Here is a 21,392-nt window from a genome sequence, read left to right on the forward strand (position 1 = left end):
AGATGAAGAGGATGTAGTAAAACACAGACAGGAGTGAGAGTTGACACTGTAGTAACTCTCTACTACAACAGGGCTCCTCGTGACCACCCTGTGCCTGCCTAATCGGGATGCGTCCAGATCGCGTCACACCGATGATGTCATTTCTGGTCTGGCTGGCGTCTTGAAGAATATGTTGTGATGGCAGTAAGCACAAATTCTTCACGTAGAAGGCAATCGAGTGCTGGGATGTTTGGTGTCAAGTCTCACGAATCAATTCGGTGGCTACTGCGCGTCGACAAATGAGTCCATCTACAAATGCAATTCAAACCTGGGTGGATATCCACAAACATGTGACGGAACATGGCTGTGATGTGAACTGCGGAAATCTCGAGCCGCTTGTTCTCGTATCAAGTGTTGCCAGAAGAGAACCCTGTATAAAGCTTCCGATGTGAAAGGACTGGCGGCAGAATGGATGTAATGATGGTATGTGAGAAAGTGATATGTGGAGAACTTACACATTAAGATGATTCTAGAGCTAAGGCCACCTGGTTGATCCTCAGATGCAGCGAATATTGCTGTTACTGGCACTAACCATTGCGTTCTGGCTTCAATCTAGCTCCTTCTAGCGACTGCCGGCTAATATCAAGCATCCCCTACCGGTGTGACTGGGCAGACATATTTATCTAAGTGCAGCTACACCAAGCAGCCTAAGACACTGAAACAACAGCCACTCAAACGGTATGGCATATTGCAATTGTCAGGGTAAGCCCGAGGATGAGGGATACTCTATACCATATGCGCCATAAACCAAAAGGATTCTGCTTTACGCAGAGAAGGGATAGGGAGGAACACGAAAGACTGTGGGATCTGCAATGAACTAAGAGGCATTTGTGTGCCGTTTCTATTCCATAATGATAGGGTACTAGAGGTAGAGGGTGGCTTATAGGGGGAGTCTATGTCAATAAGAAAGCAACAAGCAAAAGCATAAACATGGCCACTTTCCTTCCATCCGTCTGTCTGCCCTTTTCAATCGACTCGTCGACAACGGACATGACTAGGTGCATGGCAGGGGACTAAAGCAAAGCAAATGAAATCATAAGAGTCCGGCCGGTCCAGACTAGTCTTCGATCGAGGGCTGCATGACAGCGCCAGGACCAGTATATGAGACTGGACTAGGCCGGTAACGCCACTCAAAACCAATGATCAGACACCTGTCCCGCTGGTGGCTGAATGCGTAGCTCATGAACCCCACCGTGGATATCCAAAGCTAATGTGAACAGTAGGTGAAAGAAAAAAAAGCAGATTGATGAAATGAAAAACCGGAGAGCAACGAAAGAGAGTCTAGAAGAACTTGCTCCCTGAGCCGCGCATGTAGAGAGATGATGCCTCAATCAAGAGGGAAGGGGTCTCATGGAACAAACGAAGAGTAAAATACCGCCCAAGATCCTCTGCGCCCGCTAATGACCAGCCGGTAAAAGTAAAGGTGCATGCATGGGATGGAATGATATGGGAAAGAAGTGAGATAAAGAAATGGATGCAATACGTCGCACGGGGTATTTAAATAGCGAATCCGATGATGCTTTTTGTTTTCCTTCTGAAGCGCTTGTCATCTCCGCTCTTCTTGAGCTCATTATTGCGGGGATTGGCCTGGACCGGGGTGGCCCATTGGTGGCGGGCTGCCAAACCCTGCTTGCTGGGCTGCATCGTTCGCGTACATCGGATACTGGACCACACTCATGGGGGACATGCTGTTCACATCCTGCCAGGTGTTGAATCCCATAGCGGCCGGCTGGCCTGGGTATGAGACGGACACCGACTGTAGATCCGCTGCAGGAGGACTCTGGGGGTTGATCGGAGTTCCGGGGAAAGACTGGGCCGGGCTGGTCATTCTTCGTTTAAGATCTGCCGGCGACGGCTGCACGAATTGACCTTGGTTCGGATACGGGATTGCCATGTCTGCGGGTTGTGCCGAAAATGTCATGGCACGTGTTGGGGGTACTTGCCAGACTGTCCCATCAGGCTGCATGGCATACGTGGGTGTCTGTGCCAGGCCTTGCGACTGCGACGGGACTGTGGGCGTTCCTGGCAGGGGCGAAGTGGTTGGCATCGGTGCCATGGGATTGGGCGTCGCACCCCAAACGTTCGTAGACATGTTCATCATCGCTTTCCCCGCGGGCATAGCCGCTAACATTTGAGGGTCTGTGATGGTCGTATACTCGTCCCACGGAACCCCGGTTTCCATTGGAGGGGGACCTACAAATTCAGCACCGACGCTGCGATCTGCTTCAGGCAATGGTCAACACACTTCACCCCAACATTCCTCCTGCTGGGTAGGGCCACAAACCGGGAGTAAATGGTGCCATCGGGTTGCTCGGAAAGGTCGCGGTATTGAAGGCGCCCACATCCGGATTCGAACCCAACGGCATAGGCTGATAAGTAAAGAAAGGCTCCCCTTGCTCTACCCCGGTCACATTCGGGGGTGACGAAGAAGCAGTCGATGGGTCCGTCGAAGCGGTTTCTAAACGAGAACTGGGACGTGACTTCTTCTCGATCGGGGGCTGCTGGTCGACAGGGAAGAATTGGCATTCCTTCCGGAGGCGTATACAATTCTCGCATCGCCCTTGAGCATCATCTGGTGCAACAAGACATCGGATCTTTCGCCGCCGGCAGTGTACTGTCGCATAAGAAATGAGTATTCCAACGGAGAATACGGAGAACCGAGAGCTTACCACATGCGACAGAGGTGCGATGATATCCAAGCTTGTTGCGCTTCTTATCCGCAGTGGAAGATTCCATGACTGGGCCTTCTGATCTTGTTATCGGAGTGTTATCCTCAACAACCGCGGGCATAGCCCTATATAAGATGCGATGGGAAACCGAAGACTGTATGCTTAGAGCACATCAATCGCACAGAGGAAGAGGAAGGGCAAGCTGATCTTCTCGAACCGCCCAAGCGCGCAGCGAAAATTAATATTTCGAATAAAGTTGAGGGATCGAGATGATGCAATGTGCCGCGCAAGACAGTGAAAAGTGTCGAATAAAAAAATACGTCACCCAGTCAGAAGCGCAAATAATTATAGCGATGACTATCGGGGTATGTTGTTATATTAGGTATTCTTCGGTTTCAACGGTGCGCCTCCACAGTCGTTCCTTAGCGGGCAGGGTACTGTAGTAGCCACCACCTAGACTCGGATCGTATCGATGGGTTTGGGGTAGACCGAGTCGCAAGCACCGGTAAATGGATGGACGTATATTATTTGGCTCGTCGCGTCGTTGCTAATCGTGGAGCGGGGCTTCAGGAGGGAGAAGCAATGTCCGGAAATATCGCAGGATTTAATTTCTCAAAGCAGGATGATTTGTTGATAGCGGGAAATGGTGAACCGGCCTGCAAATTAGGGATCATTAATTATTTAGTAGGGAACCAGCAATGTGAATGCAGGTAATAAGAACAACAAGGATGCGAAAGTAAGCGGGGAAACGTCGGATAGATGGGTGAATGCGAAAGAAGAAGACTGGACAGGACGTCGGACGATTAAAGGAAAGGCAAGAAGCGAAAAAAGGAAGGTGAAAATTGGTGGAAGAGGGACGATAGTTCAAGTTGAGTGGAAAGACGGTGGTAGTAGTAGTAGTAGTAGTAGTAGTAGGTGGTGGTGGTGGTGGTAGTGTAGTGGTGGTCAAGTCGCAAAGGAAGCCAACCAGTAGTAGTACTTGGTAGTAAGAGGAAAGGAAATACCGAGGACCTACTTCCGTCGTAGTAGTGGGTGCCCACTGCAGTAGTGGTATTGTTGCTCGGGATCTAGGATCTCGGGACTTTGTGCGCGGTGGGATTTAGATTTTAACCCGGAGCGAAATAATATTATTCTTGGGCTCCCGTTGGGAGTAAGTATGATGTATGAATTGTCTGTACAGCCAAGCTGGGAGTTTGTTTTCTTTTTAGGGGACCGTGAAGGAACTGCAAAGAAAGGGGCTGTGGAAGCCAGATTAGGTGGAGGGTAGAGGTAGAGAAGAAAAAAAAAAGTAAAATAGTAAATAGTGAAAAATAAAAAATAAAATAAAACAGACAAAGTGAGATGGAGAGGGAGGGAATAAAAAAACAAGTTAAGGATAAATGGTAAATTAAATGGGTAAAAAAAATAAATGTGTGCGCAAAAGAGAGAGAGAAAGAAAACAGAGGGAGGAATAAAATAAAAATAAAAAGGCTACTGAGACGATTCAAGCACAATGGAGTTGAAATTCCATGGGGGTTATACCATGGGGGGGAAGCTAAGGAAGGAAAAGGAAGGCAGAGAGTAAGTCGCAAAGTGGATAATGGAGAATTAGCAGAAAGGAGTAAAGGGACAGAGACAAAAGAGCGAGAGAGAGAACAGGAACAGGAACAGGGACAGACACAGGAACCAGACAAGGCCCAGTGTCAAGAGTCAGTGGTTAAACTGTATGGGGAGAGAGGTATGAGACAAAGTGCTGATGATGCCGGCGATGACGAAGAGCCAGATCAAGCAATCTAATATGCGTGGATTATTCGGAACCATTATTACCAAATCTTTCCCTAAAGGAAGGAAGAAATCGTGTGTCTCCTCCCCCCCATTTTCTCCCCCCAGTATTAAGGTACTGTCAGTGCTGAAGAATCAGGTCGGAGAACTAGCTCGCCTCAGGTGGGCAAGCCTTTACTAACCCAAGCTGAAACGCCAGGCTAGGTATGGAGACTACTCTTTTTATTATTATTTATTATTATTATTTTTTTTTCCCTCGAAAATTTGATTATTTTCTCCCCCCCATTTCCTTTCTCTGGTTTACTATTAATATGCCCGAGGATGATACCATGGCGAAGAAAAGGCTGTACCTTTAGGTGACTATGTAGGAGTATTTAGTTAGTTAATGAATGTTAGTAGGCTTTGCGTCGGACTGTCCGACTGGCGGACTTCACCACTAGTCCAACTATTTACTTCAGCTACTCGTTGGTAACTTCGAGGTACCTGCCTAGCTGAATACTGATTTGCCCGATGTTATGTGAGATCCCTCCATACTACCTACGACTAATCGTTGGGAGTTGGTTGGGAGGCAGTCCCAGACAGCAGTCCAGACAGCCTGAAATGTCTTCAGGCGCAGGGACAAGATGAATGACTGTCCAATTGAAACATCTCATCAAACCTACCAAGGCAGGCAGAGATTGACGAGTGTCTGAAAAGGGTGATGGCGGCATTCGAGAATATTAGCAGGGATCATTGCCGTCACATGGAATGTGGCTGTGTGGGATCTTAAGGTTGTCGAGTCGAGTCGAGGCGAGCCAGAAGAGGAAAAGAGGAAAGGAGGACGGAGACCATGGGAAAGGCTGGACTGGGCTGTATCCATCCAGTTCCTGTGGCATCAGAAAGTGGAATTGGTGATAATTCTATTCTTTGGATTGATGGAGATGCAAGTCGCAGCCCTTTATTCCCAAAGAACCAGAACAGATGGTTGGTACCTTTGAGAGGGAAACGAAGTACCTTGGGTTGGAGGTTGTCAAAAAGTCGGCAATAGAAAATACCCCAATCATTATCATACCATCCGGAGCATGCGTGTGCATCGTGCATGGGGACCTACCTAGTACTCCGTAGTAAGTAAGTACTCCATCATCCATTACTTTTGCCTCTCAGATAGGCGTGCGTCGGTCGGTCGGTGCGGGCAAAGGAAAAAGATACCCCTGATCCCTCGCACCGCCCCGGCTGGTTCCTCCCAACTTCTCCCACCCTCTTCGTCCGTGGTTCCAGAGGTCTGTGACAGACACCTGTAACCCGACCACGCCCAAGACAAGACTAGACTAGACTCGTCTAGTCTACTTCACTTCAACTTCACTTACAAGCTCCAACGTAGTAGGAGGAGGAGGAGTGGGGGGTGGGGTTCCCACGGAGGTATGCGTTCTTCCCTCCCTCATTTGGCTTAGCAAGTTAGCAGAGGGGGGTGTGAGAGGGGGGAAGAAAGAGACACGCTGATAGCTGAGACCTGTCAATCATTTGAAGAACTGGGGAATCTGGATCCCGGCTCTCATCCACTCAGCATCTGAAGAGCGTGGTTTTAAATTTAACTCCTCGTTGGGGCCAGGGTGACGGCCGCGATCGATTGGGCGACCGCATGGGTCTGGCCGGAGACTGCAGCCAACCAGCGGCGCCCCAGCGCGAGGGACTTTCCCCTCTGGGCGAAGACGAAGGATTGCGTCCGGACGCAAGATCGCCCAAAGAAGACTAGTGGCGAGGTGAAACAGAGACTCGAAGTTTACTGAGCTTCGAGAAGCCCTGGAGTCGTCATCCTCGCCAAGCGGTCACGCTGTTGATTGGTGAGCCGCCGCAGGGCATGGGGCAGGGGCCTAATCATCGTCATCCTGACTTGCACATTCCAGCAATCCCACTGGTGTTTCCACAGATGAGTTAATGAGGATGGACATGGGGCTTCAAGTAAATTTTTTTTCGGTTTCTTTTTGGGTTATTTTTTATTTCATTTCGATAAAAAAAAAATTTTTTTCTCTCTCTTTTTCTCTCTTTACTTCCTCCCATCTGTCACCCTCTGATTTCGCTCGAACTGGATTCCACTGGACTAGGTGATATTCAGCAAATGCTCTGTTTCTCGCCTAACACTGGAATGGTTCCTACTACTACGGACACGCAACCAGACAATTCTAGTAGAAAAGAGCAGCGGCGCACCCGTGTCAGTCAGTCAGCCAGTCGGCCATAGCGGCTATTTCTCAGCCCATCCACACCCACACACCTTGCTGTGTACAGCCCAGCCCACATCCACGTCCATGCTGACTTCGTACCTGCATGTACCCTGGAAATATACTCCGCCATAAGAGGCAGAGAGAGCGAGACTGGATCTGTCAGAAATCAGGTGGGCCTCTTCCAAGCCAAGGTTTGATTTAAGGATCACATCTGCAATCCTAGTGTAGCCAGTGGGCTTGGCCTGGCCGACTGTAGTGGTTTTTCTCAGTAAGGGATTGCGTTTGCAGTCGATCGCAGTAGTAGAAAGGAAACAGACTCCAATGGGAATTGTCAAGGTCGCATTCGGAGGTACTTCCAGAATCGTATGATGACAAGACATCACTGCCACTGCCACTATTACTGTTGCTGCTGCTGCTGCTGCTGCTGTTGCTGCTGATTGATGATGGCATGAGTGCTTTTACTAGTCTAGGCAAAAAGTCCACTTGTCCAGTTCGACATGGATGGGGACACTCACTCTACTTGGATCAGGCATATGTGTTTAGTTTAAAGTAATGGACTTGGACGATTTTCCTTCACAGGGAACATGAGGCATGCGCGACTTTTGTTTATCTATTGTCTAAATTAATTTATATATATTTATATGGATTTATTTAATATATATAGACAATCAAAGTATGGAATGGTGACATGCATGTAAACTACGCACTTAGCCAGCATTATAGCACCCATGCCAAACCCAAGCAGATTGCTTGGCCTTTCAGGGTCCTCTCGGGCCTCCAATTTATTATTAGTAGCGCTTTCGTTAGCCGTGGATGGATAAACTCGGCTCCGAACTTAGTTCCCCTTCCCAGGATAAAATCATAGACACAATTCGGACGGTTTCCTCCACTTACCGTGTGCACTTGCTGGGCCATTACGTACCTGCGTAACTCCAATAGGAACTTGGAGTATCCGCTGGACCCTTCAATTGATTGACTGACGGACAATGGCGCGCTGTCCTTTTTCTTTTTACCACTGATACTAGCTGCTTGCTGAGGAAGATATAATGGCAGATATTAACATGTTATGCAATTTTACAATGATTCTTGGTACATTAACTGCATAGAGCAAGATAGTCAGTGGGTAGGGAGGTTCGGATAGTAAGGTACCTGGGACTAAACGCGTGGATATTGCTACTTTGGTCAGCCTCTGCGTCGCTAGCGGGATCGGGCAGCCGATATACGTAAGCGAAGAGGCGAAGATCGTTGGCAACTTTCACTTTTCTCCCTGAACACCGCAGTCGCACCTCGCCCTAGCGCTGTTTAGTGGCCTTTATTGTCTCGTATCGGACATGAAACAAGTTCGCCTCATCCATCAACGCTCTGCCCTATCATACAAATCATTATCTGATCATCGCGGTCCGCCGGACGGAGCACTGCCTTTCAATAGGTGGGAAACGGGCGGTTGCCCAGTTCCGACATCTTCTTTTGCTACTTAACCGGTAAGAACAATGGCCTTGGCTATGGTCTCCTACTACACTACTACCCTAGACTAGACTAGACTACCTCCTGATTAACGGCCACATACGCACGCCTTTCTTCCCACCCACACCCCCCCCCAATCCACAACCAACCCCCCGGCTTCTGCAGGGACTAAAATCAACACTAACCCAGTGTTTCGCTGCACCACTGGTGGTCCTCTCCACGAGAAGCCATGCGTCAAAATTCTCCGAGGGGTGAAACTTAATCCCTAACTAATGAATGAGCGACCATTGGTCTAACCCAGTCAATGCTGCTGCTGCTGCTGCTGCTGCTGCTGATGATGACGATGATGTTACCTGCGCGGCAATAACAAAAGAAGAAACTAACATAGCAATGATGATTTATCCCTGCTTTCAGCCTGTCAGTCTGGCATGTGTTGCTCGCTCCCCTCCGACAAGATTACCTCCTCCTGCTTGGTGGGAGTTGTACAAAGTAGGTAGGTATCTACGGTCCGACTGGACTCTAACCCACAGCAGGGCCACGCCATCTGTCCTCTTGGACTGAATCGGAACCAATCACAACGGCGCCTGCCTTTTCACCACCCATTGCTGATGGAGTGAATCGGCGGAGTTCTCACTCGATGCAGTAATTATGTCCTAATCTATTAACAGACCAACAAGTAACTAGATAGTCAACTCTACTACACTCGACATATGATGATACGACGCGCGCCATCACGATCCCAGCTTGCTGTTTCCATTGATCTTCCGTATGATCTATTCATCCGAAACAGACCCTGAGCGGATTTCCGAGCCCCGAGCTTCTTCGGTTTTCTGTTTGTTCGATCTCAAGGGTCTCTGCCGGGCCGGAGATCCTTTACGTTCGTGGGTCGTTTGTTCCCCCCGTTCTTTTTTACTTTTTGTTTTCTTTGCTTTTCCCTTGTTTGATTGTTTATTTCCTCGGAAGAACGAGATCTATCGATTGTGACATATAAGATAAGAATAAAAAAAAAAAAAAAAGGATTGTCAACAGGTCAAAAGTATCCCTGTCTGGCAGGGATACCCAAAATGGTGCCTAGATAGGTTTGCCTATCTATGAAACAATTTCGGCGCCCTACGGTTGGCGGACCATGCGACGCACCCTTATCGACTGTCCGTAACGGTTATTCAAAAAGCAAAAATTCAGCCTAAGAGAGAAAAAGAAACGAAAAATAGGGGCGTCGGTCATAATTGCTTTTTAGCACAGACTTTTTTTTTCTTCCGGTAGTACTACAAAGGGAGAAGCGATACACCGTCTCCTGTTCCATCATCAAATGCATTAATCGAAGTTATACCTGCCCACTCTTTTCTCATCGGTAAAGCTCAGCACCGGACACGTAAGGACCCCAGTTTACACGCTCAGCAATCCAGTCGCAGGGCCGACCCTCCAGTCGAGCATATCCCTTTCGAGACAAGTGCCCGCGAGATGAAACAAGCCGGTCTTGTTCTAACCCTGGGAGTGCCGGGCTAAAGGTTAGCCTGGTTGCTTGCTTACTTTCCACTCATGGTAAGGCGTGTCGGGCACGGAGTACACCCTTCTGGTATAGATGCTTTGGGGAGAGGGGAGAGGGAGAGGGAGGGGGGAAGGGGGAGGAAGTTTGGGTTTAGTGTGTCTTGACGCATCGCGCCGATTGGAAAAGCCGCAAAATCTTGTTTAGAACTAGAAAAGAGAAAAATGGTGTCTGGTGCTTGGCATCTGGCGTGCTCGTATATCATGGCTCTCCCTCACGTCCCCGGTGAATTTCTGGATGAAGAATGCTGCGGTCGCGATTGGCTTTCCGGTCGGTGTCATACCGGCATTGCAAACACGAGATCCTAGCCAGAATCGGGGGTCCATGGTGGGTTTGGCAGCATGATAGACTAGCAGCAGATACATGTTTGTATCACCGTTATAGCGCCATTTGCAACCCCCCTCCCTCCCTCTCCCTACATCCTACATCCCTTCTCTCTCCGCTGCCTAACAGACCACTCGAGATTGGTAACCGTACCACCTTTGACTCTCTCATGTGACCCCACTGAATCCGTATACGGATCTTTGCGATGGGTTATGGCCACGGGGGCGATGCAAACGCTGGAGGTGAATAGTGTAGCCTGCTGGTTGGGGGGGTGGGTGGATGAAAGATAGAGTAGCGAATTGATTGCTGTCTTTCCTGCTGTTGCCTGAGACATGGCCAACATAGCCATTCCACTTGCAGTATCTGTTGTCCTTTTGGTGCCCATGTGCAGGTAATATGTACTTTCGGGACTTCTGTCATATGTACTTTTAGGTCATTACGTCTTTAGTAGTCTCTCTCTTGCATGTACTCATACTTCTCGGTCGAGCTCTGTGAATAGGTATCTTCCCCCCTCCATGGATACAAGTAGTAGTAGTGATAGTAATAGTAGATATCGGCTAGCACCAATCGGGGTAGTCGGCGTTGACCGCAACTTTCCTTCAGAGACGATCATCACTCGCGTCTGAAGAACCACGATCCCATTCCTTTGAAGATTTCAATCTATTTATCTATATATCTACTTTGGACTAGAGGATGTGACTGCTCCTTTGTTCTATCTTGGCATTGCACTCATCACTAGTACTGTGATTCAGACAAGTTCATCAACCTGGGGATTTACTAGACCGCAGAGAATTTTCTGGCCCGTCATTCTCAGAAACGCACAGATCCAGCTGCTCCTCTTTCAAAATGATCTTGACCTATGAACAAGATAGAAGCACTGGGCTAAACGTCTTTTTGATGAAGACATGAAACTAATCTTAAAGCCACAGCAAAGACCCTGCAGCTGCGTGATTGAGCCATGACCGCACGGAGGTATCTGCTCGTCGTGGACCCCTTGACCTGTCTGAACGGGGATTTAGACCATCCGGTTAGTTTCTATTAGAATTGCATGACTTTGTCATTTGTCATCCTTACTGAATATTCTTCTTCTGGTTTGTTTAGCTTCCTCCGCGGCATGACGACTGGCTGTTGCTCAAATCGGGTATACTGGACCATGAGTGAAGATGGCGCAGAAGGACACCGAGGCCAGGCTTTTCTTTCTTCAGTGACGCCATGGTTCTACTCCAGTCTGAGGAACGCCTCTATAAGAAGTCTATTGGACTGTTCAAGCTTGGTTGTTGATGCTTCTACACAACAGTTAGCTACTTCTACTGAGGATTGCCGTTTAGACTAGAGATTGGGCTGTGGATGCGGATTGCCTGGGGCAGTGGTTGAAAAAGGGAAGATGGTAAGCCCGATGGCTCTGCCATGGTCTGGGGGATCGCTTGACTTACGTTGATAACCACAGTAAGAGCATGATTGCACTGATAACGGTCTCTAGATAATACTTCTCTACGTCGAAAGAAATGACTAACGGATAGGTGTCTTAGATTGTCAACGCTAAGATAATACGGGAAGGTGTCTGGTTCCACGGTTTGCCGCACAAGATGCCACGGGACGCAGTAGGCGCAAGTCTCACATGAAGTGCGAGATGGACTATCAGTCCCGAGGGTATAACATGGCACGAGTGCAGGAATTCACCACAAATTGGCAGTCCGACGGTTGCTGAGTTTATTGCAGTCGTCCGACGGATGTTAAAGATACAACCGCCAAGGAAAGACAACGCTAGTGGCAGGGAGTATGGACGGGTTGAACGCTGCAGCTTGGGTCGCTTGCTGTTCTACTCACGCTGATGTTTGGTCTCTTGAGGGCTGATGGCTATACAGACAGACAACTTTCTTTACTAATGTCCAGTACGAGCGCGATGTCCCTACAGACACTTTGACAGCATGCTTGAATCAGAACTACTCTCTCGCTGCACTGCATGATGCTTTCTGCTCTAACTGGGATATACCATAGAGCATAGTACAACGGGGAAGGTCTTTCAAATTCTACTATCTTCGAACGCGATGAGAAAGAATGCGGTCAAGAGCCTTCGTTTCACCATCAGGCACAGAGTAGTCTCTTCCAGAGACAATTATCCCTTGGTGCCTAGCTCTCGACATAGACGCCAGCGCTGCTAGAATCAGATTCTAGACTTACCGTGCCTTCAGGGGTATTGGAACGCCTCACCATAACCTACTGCACCAACTCGATGCAGGTCGAATCAAATCTTTTCTAAACGTTGGATTCAGTATCCAGCCAACAGAACTTGCAGCAATGCGAGGCAAGCCAAGCTATAATTAGCGACCGCTATAAAGGAAGTAAAAGACATGGATCCGGCTCCTTCGGGAGGAGCGAACAATTTAGTGAGGAATGCTCGCGGGTCCGCTCCAATGTTCTTTCTATAGTATAGGTGCAATTTAGTAAAGCTTAATGTAGTTTTGTAGTATGGACAATAATACCAACTTATCTGGGTTCTATTCTTCCCAGGGAAACTAGAAGGATTGATGTTTCTGGTATAACCCACAAAACACTTGGTTGATACGGCACTGTTACTGAAAATATATACTAGTACCAACTCACCAACTCCTCAATTTACAGATTAATAGCTAACTATTACTTAGATACTCCCAGTACATCTTCAATTATTTACAAATCCACATGAAATAAACTATATTGCCTTTCGTACATACCATTCCTCTTCTTCGTCACCAAGAAAAAAAAAATAAAAATAAAAATAAAAAAATAAAACAGAATTCAAGATAAGAGAATATAGTAAGTAAAAATAAAATTAGTCAAATGATGGGCGATAGTATAAAAAAGGAATACTTTCCCCCAATATGCATGCAAAATATATACCCAGTAGAAAATAACGAAAGAGATTATACAATCCGATCATAGTCTTGTCAGGACTACTACTACTACTATTACTACTACTACTACTACTACTACTACTACAACACTCGAGCCTTTCCTTTTTCCTTATTTTTCCTCAGAGACGGTGTAGACCTATACAGAAGAAAACATGAAATTCTGACAGCAAGCAACGTCAGAGGTTTCCTCCTCGTCTTCCTCGGTCATCGGATCTCATCTCATCTCCCATATCCTCTTCGGCTTCTTGATCCTAATGAACTAGTTGAAGGGACGCTATCTACCTGTTCTGGATCTTCCGAGTAGTTGAGAGTATCTTATTTTGTTCTTTTCTCTCTGCCTTCATTTCCTTCCTAAGGCATTCCTCTATGCCGTTTAGCATGACTTTCCGCTCTCATCGTCTGAGTTGGGGTATTCTATTCTCATACGAAGAACCTAATTCCTTATTCCAGATGATGCAGTAGCTCGATATAATAGAGAAAGAATAAGGTGTCTGCATATGGAGAGGAAAGTATCTCCAATTACTCTTCCCTCCTTGCACCGTCCAAGTAGTCCTCTTCAGAGGAGAATACTTGCGCATAGACTTTGAAGCATTCGTCTCGGAGACAACGCATATTAGAACCGAAGATGCTGAGAATACGATCACTGAGCGTGAGCCATTGCACGGAGTGGAAAGGAAGACGGTGAGGTGGGTGCCATATTGTGTGTAATCTGGGCCAGCTCTGCTGTGGACGTTGATGATTAAAACCGATGCCAAATGTCCCGCCAGAATGAATAGGAACAGAGTCGATCGACGCTCCAGTAACAGTTCCCAGGAGCTGTGATGACAGGATAGTGACCCATCTTTCGTCCTGATCTAGCAAGGGCCGTAGAAAGACATGGCACACTAATTCGAAAATCCTGATGAATTTCTCTAGATTATTATTGACGACCACGTCGCTCACTGTGATGGCCGCAACCACAATTGCAGCTGTGCATTGTTGGACCAGACATTATAATATATGTGTGTGATGGCATCTGAGTACCGATATCTTCAAGGTTGTAAGACGCATCCTGGCATTTTTGTTTGCGTATGGAATGTGCCGTGATTTTCTTTCTCATGAGACAATTCATGGTCGGAAATACGTGGACAACACGCGTTGTCTGGTGTCTGAATATTACTTCGCAAGTCCGGTGACCTGTATAGTATCGCACAATTGGTTAGCCAAACATATTCTACTAACCTGCGAGGATAAGATTGATGGGATCATACATACCTTGTGTCGTTTTCTAGACGGGTCTGTTGGAGGCCTTCTTTTGATACGGGCACCGACAAGGGCAAGACGATAGGGTGGAGGCGTCGTAATGTCAGTTAGGCGTCTCCGTAAATCGTCTGATACGGAGTTGTCCCACTGGGCTTCTGGAATTCATGCTAAGCCCACAGGCATGGTACCACTAGATGGATAAAGGGCAATCCAATTTCAAAGCACCATACATCCCGAGTACAACGATGCAGGCAGTCATCGACGTTCAATTACAGGAGAGGATATGCACAGAGGCTGGAGCACCAAGAACATTGCAGACCTCGAGATCTAGTTTGGTTGATATTGAACCGAAACCTTGACCCAAAACTGCCAACGATAGAGCTGATCGGAGTGAGAGCACCATGAAACATCCATGTAGACATTAGCGGCGGTGTGCCATTTGGAAGGTCATATTCACAGCTTTGAGAGCCAGCTTTGAGAGCATTCGATGAAGTACACCAGAAACAAGGACATATGGAACAGGAATTGGTGGATATTCTTCGACGAAGTATTGTCTGCATTGATCGCATCCTGACTAAATCAAGCACAACCTGACTTGATGTTATCTGGTTATATTGTTTCACCCACAGCATCACTGTTGGCTGTACTCATTGATGCGTCCCTCTCTGCCGCTACCTCCAACAATAGTTCTGCTTGATCCTCCTATGAAAACCCCTTCTCGACGACTCAAGATCGGACGTACTATCCCCGTGGCTGTAACGCCATGTATTTTCCGCCGGTGTCCAGGCTGTAGCCCCTTGACCAAAGAGTGTGGTGGCAGCAAACGAAACGCTCTTTTGCGGTACCCTAGCCCAAGGGTCACGATCATGCACCATCTGGACTACTTAACAGGAGCCAATCAGGCCGCGTAATGTAACACCCGAAGCATATCAACCCATCATCTCTCCCCGTTGTAATCCGAATCCAGCAATGGTCGTTCCGTTCATGCTCGAAGAGCATATACCAGAGAAACTGTGAATGACACCTAATCGGGATGAGGGTTGACAAAGAATCTGCGTGAGGACTTGTTGAATGTTAGCCGACATAAGAATCCACATGACTGGCCAGGTGCAAGGACCTACACTGATCAACAAACACAGGAGTTGTGCCGTTTGCGCATGAATACTTGTCGTAAGCGCTGCTTCAAGACACCGAAATCGATTGCTTGGATCCTCTGTTCGAAGAAGCGAGCAACATGCCACCGAATGTAAAAATGCGAGCCACGTTCTAGATCACCTTTCCCGCAGAGAATGCGTATAGGTTGAATAGCTTCGGTCTAGACCTCCTGGACGTATGGGGGTCGAAGGCGTAGCAGCTGCGCAGGAGAGCCATAAGCTTGTTTCTAGGCCCATGGACATTGGTGTCAACATCCACTCAAAGCTTTCTTTAGACTACCAGTTGACACAAAACCAGGTACGTGATCAACGGTCGGGGGCTCCACCTCCATCGAATCTTCTTCGACTGGCGCTGCCGGAGGTCGCTAACTCGGTCTAACGACTCGTTTTATAGTGATATTAATGCTCTGAGAGTTGCATCGCCCAAACCAGAGGGCCCAACCTTCTTGCTGGGCACACTGGGAAGCTTCTGCTGGTATTCTCCGTTTGTTGTATGGTGACTGGGTCAATCCAGCTCTCGAAGCAGTGGCAATGGCGACTGTGGAGTGCAAGCAATGTGAAAAGTTTCAGGCAGGAACTGAGAAAGCTTGTTGTTTGGAAAGCCTGTCCAGTGGCAGTGTTGTGGCTATCCAACCACGTGTTGCCAATGAGGATTCGAATCGGCATGCAGCATGCATCCTAGCACTACAGCCTTCTCCTTCTAACTATCAGCCTCGCCATTTATACCAAGGTTAAGAGCTTGTGAGGCCAACATATGGATCGGACAAGACGCAACAGAAGTGTGACTGGGGGAGGAGAGTTCTCTAAGAAATTCCCAGCTCCAAGAATGTTCGCTAATCCTCCCCTGTGATTTATATACTGAGTAAAGACCAGTCGGGCCATTAGTCTTCATCGTGGAAAACAGCTGTGCCGACGTCTTCGAGTGTGTGAGGCCGAGGTTCATGATTTTTTCAGAGGCTGCGAAAGTCAGGTATGATTAGCTTCAAGCAAGATTTGATCATACCCAGATTGCTTACCTTGTGGTTATCCTCTCCGTTTATCGATATTCCATGATACGACCATCGCCCAGATTCTGTGCGGATTCCGAATCCCCATGGACCAAAATGCTAAGCACGTTCGTTAATCGAATGAACAAGTATGATCCGACATTATTGGGAAGGCCAAGGGTCGCTGGAAGCCGCCAGTGAGGAAAACTGGCGGAGCTTTTTCGCAGGTATATCCCGAAAATCGTGTTGAGGTAGGTCATCTAGAATTTCTGAAACATTAGCTATGAATTTGAGAAACTCTAGCACATGGTACAACTGTCGTGGTCAAACACTTAGACACAGCAGAGCCATACGAAAAGGGGGGGAACGGGTGAAACAGACTTGACAGAGCAGAGAGATACAGAAACACAATATGTTTCAGGGTATGCCGTTTCCACATGTGTGTGGTCCTGTCCAGTACGTCTTCATAAATCGCTTGTTATAGAATGTTGTAAATTTCACCCTGCTCGCTGTACCGCCCGTATCAAGAGCCGTGGGTGGGTTCTCGTATCCCAAGTGCAGAGTAGAGTAGATATCAACCACAAGACATTTCAAAGTCTCGTTTTCATTGGGAATTTCCCATCAGGCCCTCATGACCTCCGCCCATTTCTTCAGATGCTCATGCTTCCCCAGACAGAAGTGAACTGCATCCTTTGTAGCAACAACATCTTGTAGCGCACTGTGCCCACCCAAGCCAAGCTCAATAGATCTATCGAGAAATACCCTCGACAAAGACTTCGCAACCATGTCTCCCTGAACCGCCGAGCTTCCCGTTTAAATTTTAAAGAAAGCTTCTTCTGTGAGGATAGTCGAGTCGACGATCCTACGACGAATCGTCCCAAGGCAATTATCATCATTCTTGATATCTTAACCGATCCCCTATCGCTGCCGATCTATATCCACAGGGCGCGTTTCGCCCCCATCCAAGACGAAATATCCTTCACGAGGCAAGGTTTGAAAATCAGCTCAAAGAGGGAATCTGGATGGGGAAGTTGGCGACTTGATGGCTGTAAATAGCAGCATCGTATAGTATACAGAACGGGGAAAAAGTATATAAGAAAAGCAGTACAATCTAGAAAGTGATGGCGGTAAGAACAGTTGAAGAATGCTTTTGCTTTGAAGGCCTTGGGGTACTTATGGTGCGGAGGAAGAACCCCCGCCATGATTTCCCACGGGTGAAGAAGAGATTGAAAGAGCAATGAGCAAGTGAGGAAGATGGTGTGGGTGACACCAAACGGGTATTTGCCTTTCCGGCAAACAGCCCGGCCTGAAGGGCATCATCCCGTGCACCGTAACACTACACAACTAACCCCCAAGTTACCAGGCAGATACCTACAAACAGGCCATGTCTAGATCAGAGTATTTTTGAAGGATACTATCACATACAAACGACACGGGAAAATGGCAGGCATTACTACGTGCGACCGAAACCAGACCCTTTCAGGTGTCAACCAATCAAACTATCCTACTCCCCACCATACAATACCTGGATCGACGAGGAGGGCGTCGACATCCCGTCTCCAATGCGAATCACCACCTTGACCTGCAATGCTCGGGCTTCGCGAATGCAACACGCCAGACAGGTCCGTCCGACCTTGCCAATGACGGCATGATGTCCAACAGACGCACACCATGCTCGTGCAAATGTTTCCTTGTCGTGCGAGCCCCGCGCGTCAAGGAGGAGGATCTCTTCCTTACCTAGTCCGCTGCTGTGGCCATCCGAGTGAGATGTCTCCGCTAAGGATTCTAGAGGCACCCACTTGAACGCGTACGATCGGTGCAACGGGTGGCCCGGTAAACGATGATGTCTATGAGAGACATGGCTTGATGACGAGGATGACAACCCGCCATCCGCTGTGCTTGGGGGATTCTGATAGTTGACCGACCCCCCGGGTGGATGGCACTCGTGGGAAGAAATGAATCGGACGTTGTAGGCCAACTCAAACGACACTGGGGTAGGTCCAGTAGCAGTGGAAGCCAGAAGAAAATTGGCATAAGCCTTCTGGACCACGGTCAAGTTATGGCCTGTTCGTTTCGTATCAACGGAAAAGGTGAGGTCCTGAAAGTCGATGTTTGCTTTCGACCAGCTATCACAGGGGCCATCGACAGGCAGCAAGAATACTCCACTCGTAAGCTCTCCCAACCCCAGAGGCGTCGAGTCAAAGGAAAGCCGGTTTCCGTGTTTGATGCGTGGCTTGCCTGGACGTCGGGGCGGCTCGCGGACATCCACCTCAAACCACGTGTTAACAAAGTGCTCTCCACTTTCAGAGTCTTTGGGCACTATGCCGCTTGCCAGCCACGCCAAACAGACCTTTGTACCCGGCTGGCTGGCCAGAACTCGCCCAACAATGCACTTCTTACTCCACCAAGTCTTTCCCTTGTACGTGAAGCCACCGTAAACGTTGGCGACTGGTCCAAGTGTAGCCATCGCCTCTTCGTCGTTTTCTAGGATGGTTGCCATGAGAAGGTGGCTGATGGACTCGCCAGGGATTACCAACCCCGCCAGCCAGCTACGCGTAATCCAACCACCAATGTTCAAGGGACGTATGCTGTGAGGAGAATGGAGGAGGAGCAGCCGGCGCGATGGAGATCTGCTATACATCTCTTTTGTCAAGTCCAGTGTGGCATACTCTGCAGGTAGCGAGTTGGTGAGAGGTATGGTGTAGGCGGCTTCGATTTTCTTTTCCACCCCCTCACCCTCAAGCTTGGACCGCAGTGCGCTCTTGAATGCATCCAGTCCTGGCCAGCCAATATTGTCTGCAAATACGAACAATCCTTTTAGTTCCTGGTCAACGTGGCTGGGAGCCAGATGACACCGCCAGGCGGATTCATCATTATGGGCGGAAGATGTAGAGTGATGTGTGAAGGCTTCGAGGAATCCACGATGGTGATGCCGCTCGGGCGACTTGCTCGGAGCATGTATGGTCGGAGAAGGGTTGTCAGGCTCCACAGGGTTATAGGCGAAGTGGAAGCTGTCCAGAAAACGTCGAACTGTAACCAGATCCCAATTCAGCTTACCACTCCGTAGCCGGTCAAACTCGTACACATCATGCACTGAAACATCGATATCTCTCGCATTCTGCAGCATTCCAACTCGAACAGTGGCATCCAAACGCATCAGTAGCTCCGCGGCGAGCAGCATCTGGACGAGAAACCACTTGCGTTCCAGTGTGAAATGCACCCAGGGCTTGTCAGACTTGTCCGGATCAAGGAAGTCGCCGTCGTCGTGTGGAGGATTCTCAAACAATACTTGCCCAATGTGCAAACGCCAGTCGATCAGGCTGAAGTCAAACCACGCCCCAGGGGTGGCCAATACCACTGTCAAAGCTTTGATTTGAGCCTTCAGACTATGGGAATCGCCGGCGTCTGCAAGCAGAAACCGCGCTGGTGGGTACAGAAATCGATTGAACAGTCCACTGTACAGCTCTCGAGTACATTCCATATCTAAGATCGTCTTTGGTGTATCCCCGTGCAAGATGTCGTAGCGGAGAGTCTTGAGCGTCTGGAGACGCTCCACTAGGGCTCGCAAGTCGATATCGCGAACACCGATCCTCTTCCATGCAACAGGTCCTTCGCACAGCAACTTCTTCCGGTCATGAACGGTACCGTCCGAGCACTGGGCATATGGGTCGTTATAGTGCCCCATCAGTTCATACGCCTCGGTTGCTGGTAGAGTTGAGATGTGGAGGAGGTCAGAGCATGGTCGTGGTTTCTCGGGGCCCGCGTATATGACCGAGTCGGCGACGGGCAGCTCGAGAAAGTGACGGAAACCGATCGTACCAGCGTCTTTTCCATTGACCGACAGCATGTTAGGTACTTCATGAACCCCGACATCGAAAGTCGCCCGCTTCGGAGCTTCCGATCGTTTCCAGTGCCCCAGATGAACCGGCATTTCCCCCTCAATTACCCAGTCATCCGGTACAGGCAAATGAGCATGGAGAGTGCACAGTGTGTAGGAGGCGTGGGGAAGGGGCCGTCTATCCCAGAGGTTTTGAATGGTGGGATCGTGGTCATCGAAAGGGAATATAATCTGTGGGTAGAAGAGTCCATGCTTTCCCTTCTCCAGCAGAAAGTATGGAGCCCCGGAGAAGATTGTCTCGATGTCCTTTTTTGTCAGCTGGTTGTGTGAGGGACCCTCGTTATGATGTGGTGGATGGGCTTTAGCAGCCTGATCCGAATGGTGATGAGAAGCATGATGTTCGTCTTGAGAGAGTGTATCCGGCTTTGTGGGATTGGATCGGGCTATGTCAGCCTCCTAGAGATGGTCAGGCTCCCCTTGGCAAAGCTTCCAGAACGCGTTGGTACCCTTACCGATTTAGACGTCTTTGTCCCGGATGAGGATCCCGATTCCGAGTCTCCTCGATGCTTGTGAAAGATATCATGGATTACACCTTTGGCGTGGGATCCGGTACTGTTGGTATCGGACACATTGGGTAATGAAGCTCTCCTGCCCCTCTCGTTCCTGGGCAGGTTATCGCCCTGACCCAGAGTGGCGGATGAGATGGAATGACGACGTCCAAAGAAAAAGGACATTCTGGGATTGTCGGAGACAAACGGGTAGGAGTTCTTTTTGAAGTTGTGTAAGGACAAGAGGATAGGAACAATGTGTGGGCGATATCAGTCAGACCAGCAGATATGCTGCCACACTTGAATGGTGTCCGCACTCATTGCGGTCTCCCGAACGAGAGCTAATGAATTGTTATAAGGGGATAAACAATTGATGTGGGGGACGAAGCCCAGATAAAAAGCGATCTAGTCTAGCTAGTACTGATCAGTCCACTGGTAAGGTCATAGGGGATGGCTGCATCCGGACGGTTCGAGGGAGGTCGAAGAACACAAAGAAAGAAGGCGAATGAGCTTGGTAATGGAGCTCCAGCGATGACGTCGGCCATCCGGTTCCCCGGCATGGCCCGGTCGGGCAAGATGGTCCGACCGGCACAGACACTCAACTACTTCTCCTCCGTACTACAACTGAGTATATATCTACTGCTAAGTTGGAATGTTAATTAGGTCATGATTGTACTGAAACTGTACTTGGGCATTCGCTGACAGTCATATATACACTTTTGATTTCAC

At 48.6% G+C, this 21,392-nt stretch overlaps 4 protein-coding genes across 4 annotated transcripts; 1 reads left to right on the forward strand and 3 right to left on the reverse strand.

Moving 5' to 3' along the window:
• Positions 1–1,609: 1,609 nt before the first annotated feature.
• Positions 1,610–2,829, reverse strand: BO88DRAFT_335789 (putative C6 finger domain protein; the record flags this gene model as incomplete). The annotated part of the gene is made up of 3 exons (XM_025702870.1): positions 1,610–2,252; positions 2,296–2,653; positions 2,709–2,829. 3 exons carry the CDS (start codon positions 2,827–2,829, stop codon positions 1,610–1,612), a joined length of 1,122 nt encoding a protein of 373 aa, XP_025564957.1.
• A 3,463-nt stretch (positions 2,830–6,292) lies between these two features.
• Positions 6,293–6,620, forward strand: BO88DRAFT_246457 (uncharacterized protein). The gene has a single exon (XM_025702177.1). It carries the CDS (start codon positions 6,384–6,386, stop codon positions 6,552–6,554), a length of 171 nt encoding a protein of 56 aa, XP_025564958.1. The 5' UTR covers positions 6,293–6,383; the 3' UTR covers positions 6,555–6,620.
• Positions 6,621–17,100: 10,480 nt separating this feature from the next.
• BO88DRAFT_246509 (uncharacterized protein) lies at positions 17,101–17,630 on the reverse strand. Its single transcript, XM_025702178.1, has one exon. The coding sequence runs from the start codon at positions 17,477–17,479 to the stop codon at positions 17,210–17,212; it is 270 nt and encodes an 89-aa protein (XP_025564959.1). The 5' UTR covers positions 17,480–17,630; the 3' UTR covers positions 17,101–17,209.
• Positions 17,631–21,111, reverse strand: BO88DRAFT_246585 (uncharacterized protein). Its single transcript, XM_025702179.1, has 2 exons — positions 20,628–21,111; positions 17,631–20,571 (listed from the first exon to the last, which is right to left on the reverse strand). The coding sequence occupies exons 1-2, from the start codon at positions 20,847–20,849 to the stop codon at positions 17,782–17,784; spliced, it is 3,012 nt and encodes a 1,003-aa protein (XP_025564960.1). The 5' UTR covers positions 20,850–21,111; the 3' UTR covers positions 17,631–17,781.
• Between the last annotated feature and the right edge of the window lie 281 nt (positions 21,112–21,392).

The sequence above is a fragment of the Aspergillus vadensis genome (assembly GCF_003184925.1).
Source record: "Aspergillus vadensis CBS 113365 unplaced genomic scaffold BO88scaffold_6, whole genome shotgun sequence".
NCBI lineage: Eukaryota > Fungi > Ascomycota > Eurotiomycetes > Eurotiales > Aspergillaceae > Aspergillus > Aspergillus vadensis.

What these genes read in the sequence shown, in the direction of transcription:
- BO88DRAFT_246509 (XM_025702178.1), bottom strand. Translation starts at nt 17,479, where the DNA reads ATGGCGGGGGTTCTTCCTCCGCACCATAAGTACCCCAAGGCCTTCAAA.
- BO88DRAFT_246585 (XM_025702179.1), bottom strand. Translation starts at nt 20,849, where the DNA reads ATGTCCTTTTTCTTTGGACGTCGTCATTCCATCTCATCCGCCACTCTG. An exon ending in GGACAAAGACGTCTAAATCG is followed by an intron (nt 20,572 to 20,627) that starts GTAAGGGTACCA and finishes GACCATCTCTAG; the next exon opens with GAGGCTGACATAGCCCGATC.
- BO88DRAFT_246457 (XM_025702177.1), top strand. Translation starts at nt 6,384, where the DNA reads ATGAGGATGGACATGGGGCTTCAAGTAAATTTTTTTTCGGTTTCTTTT.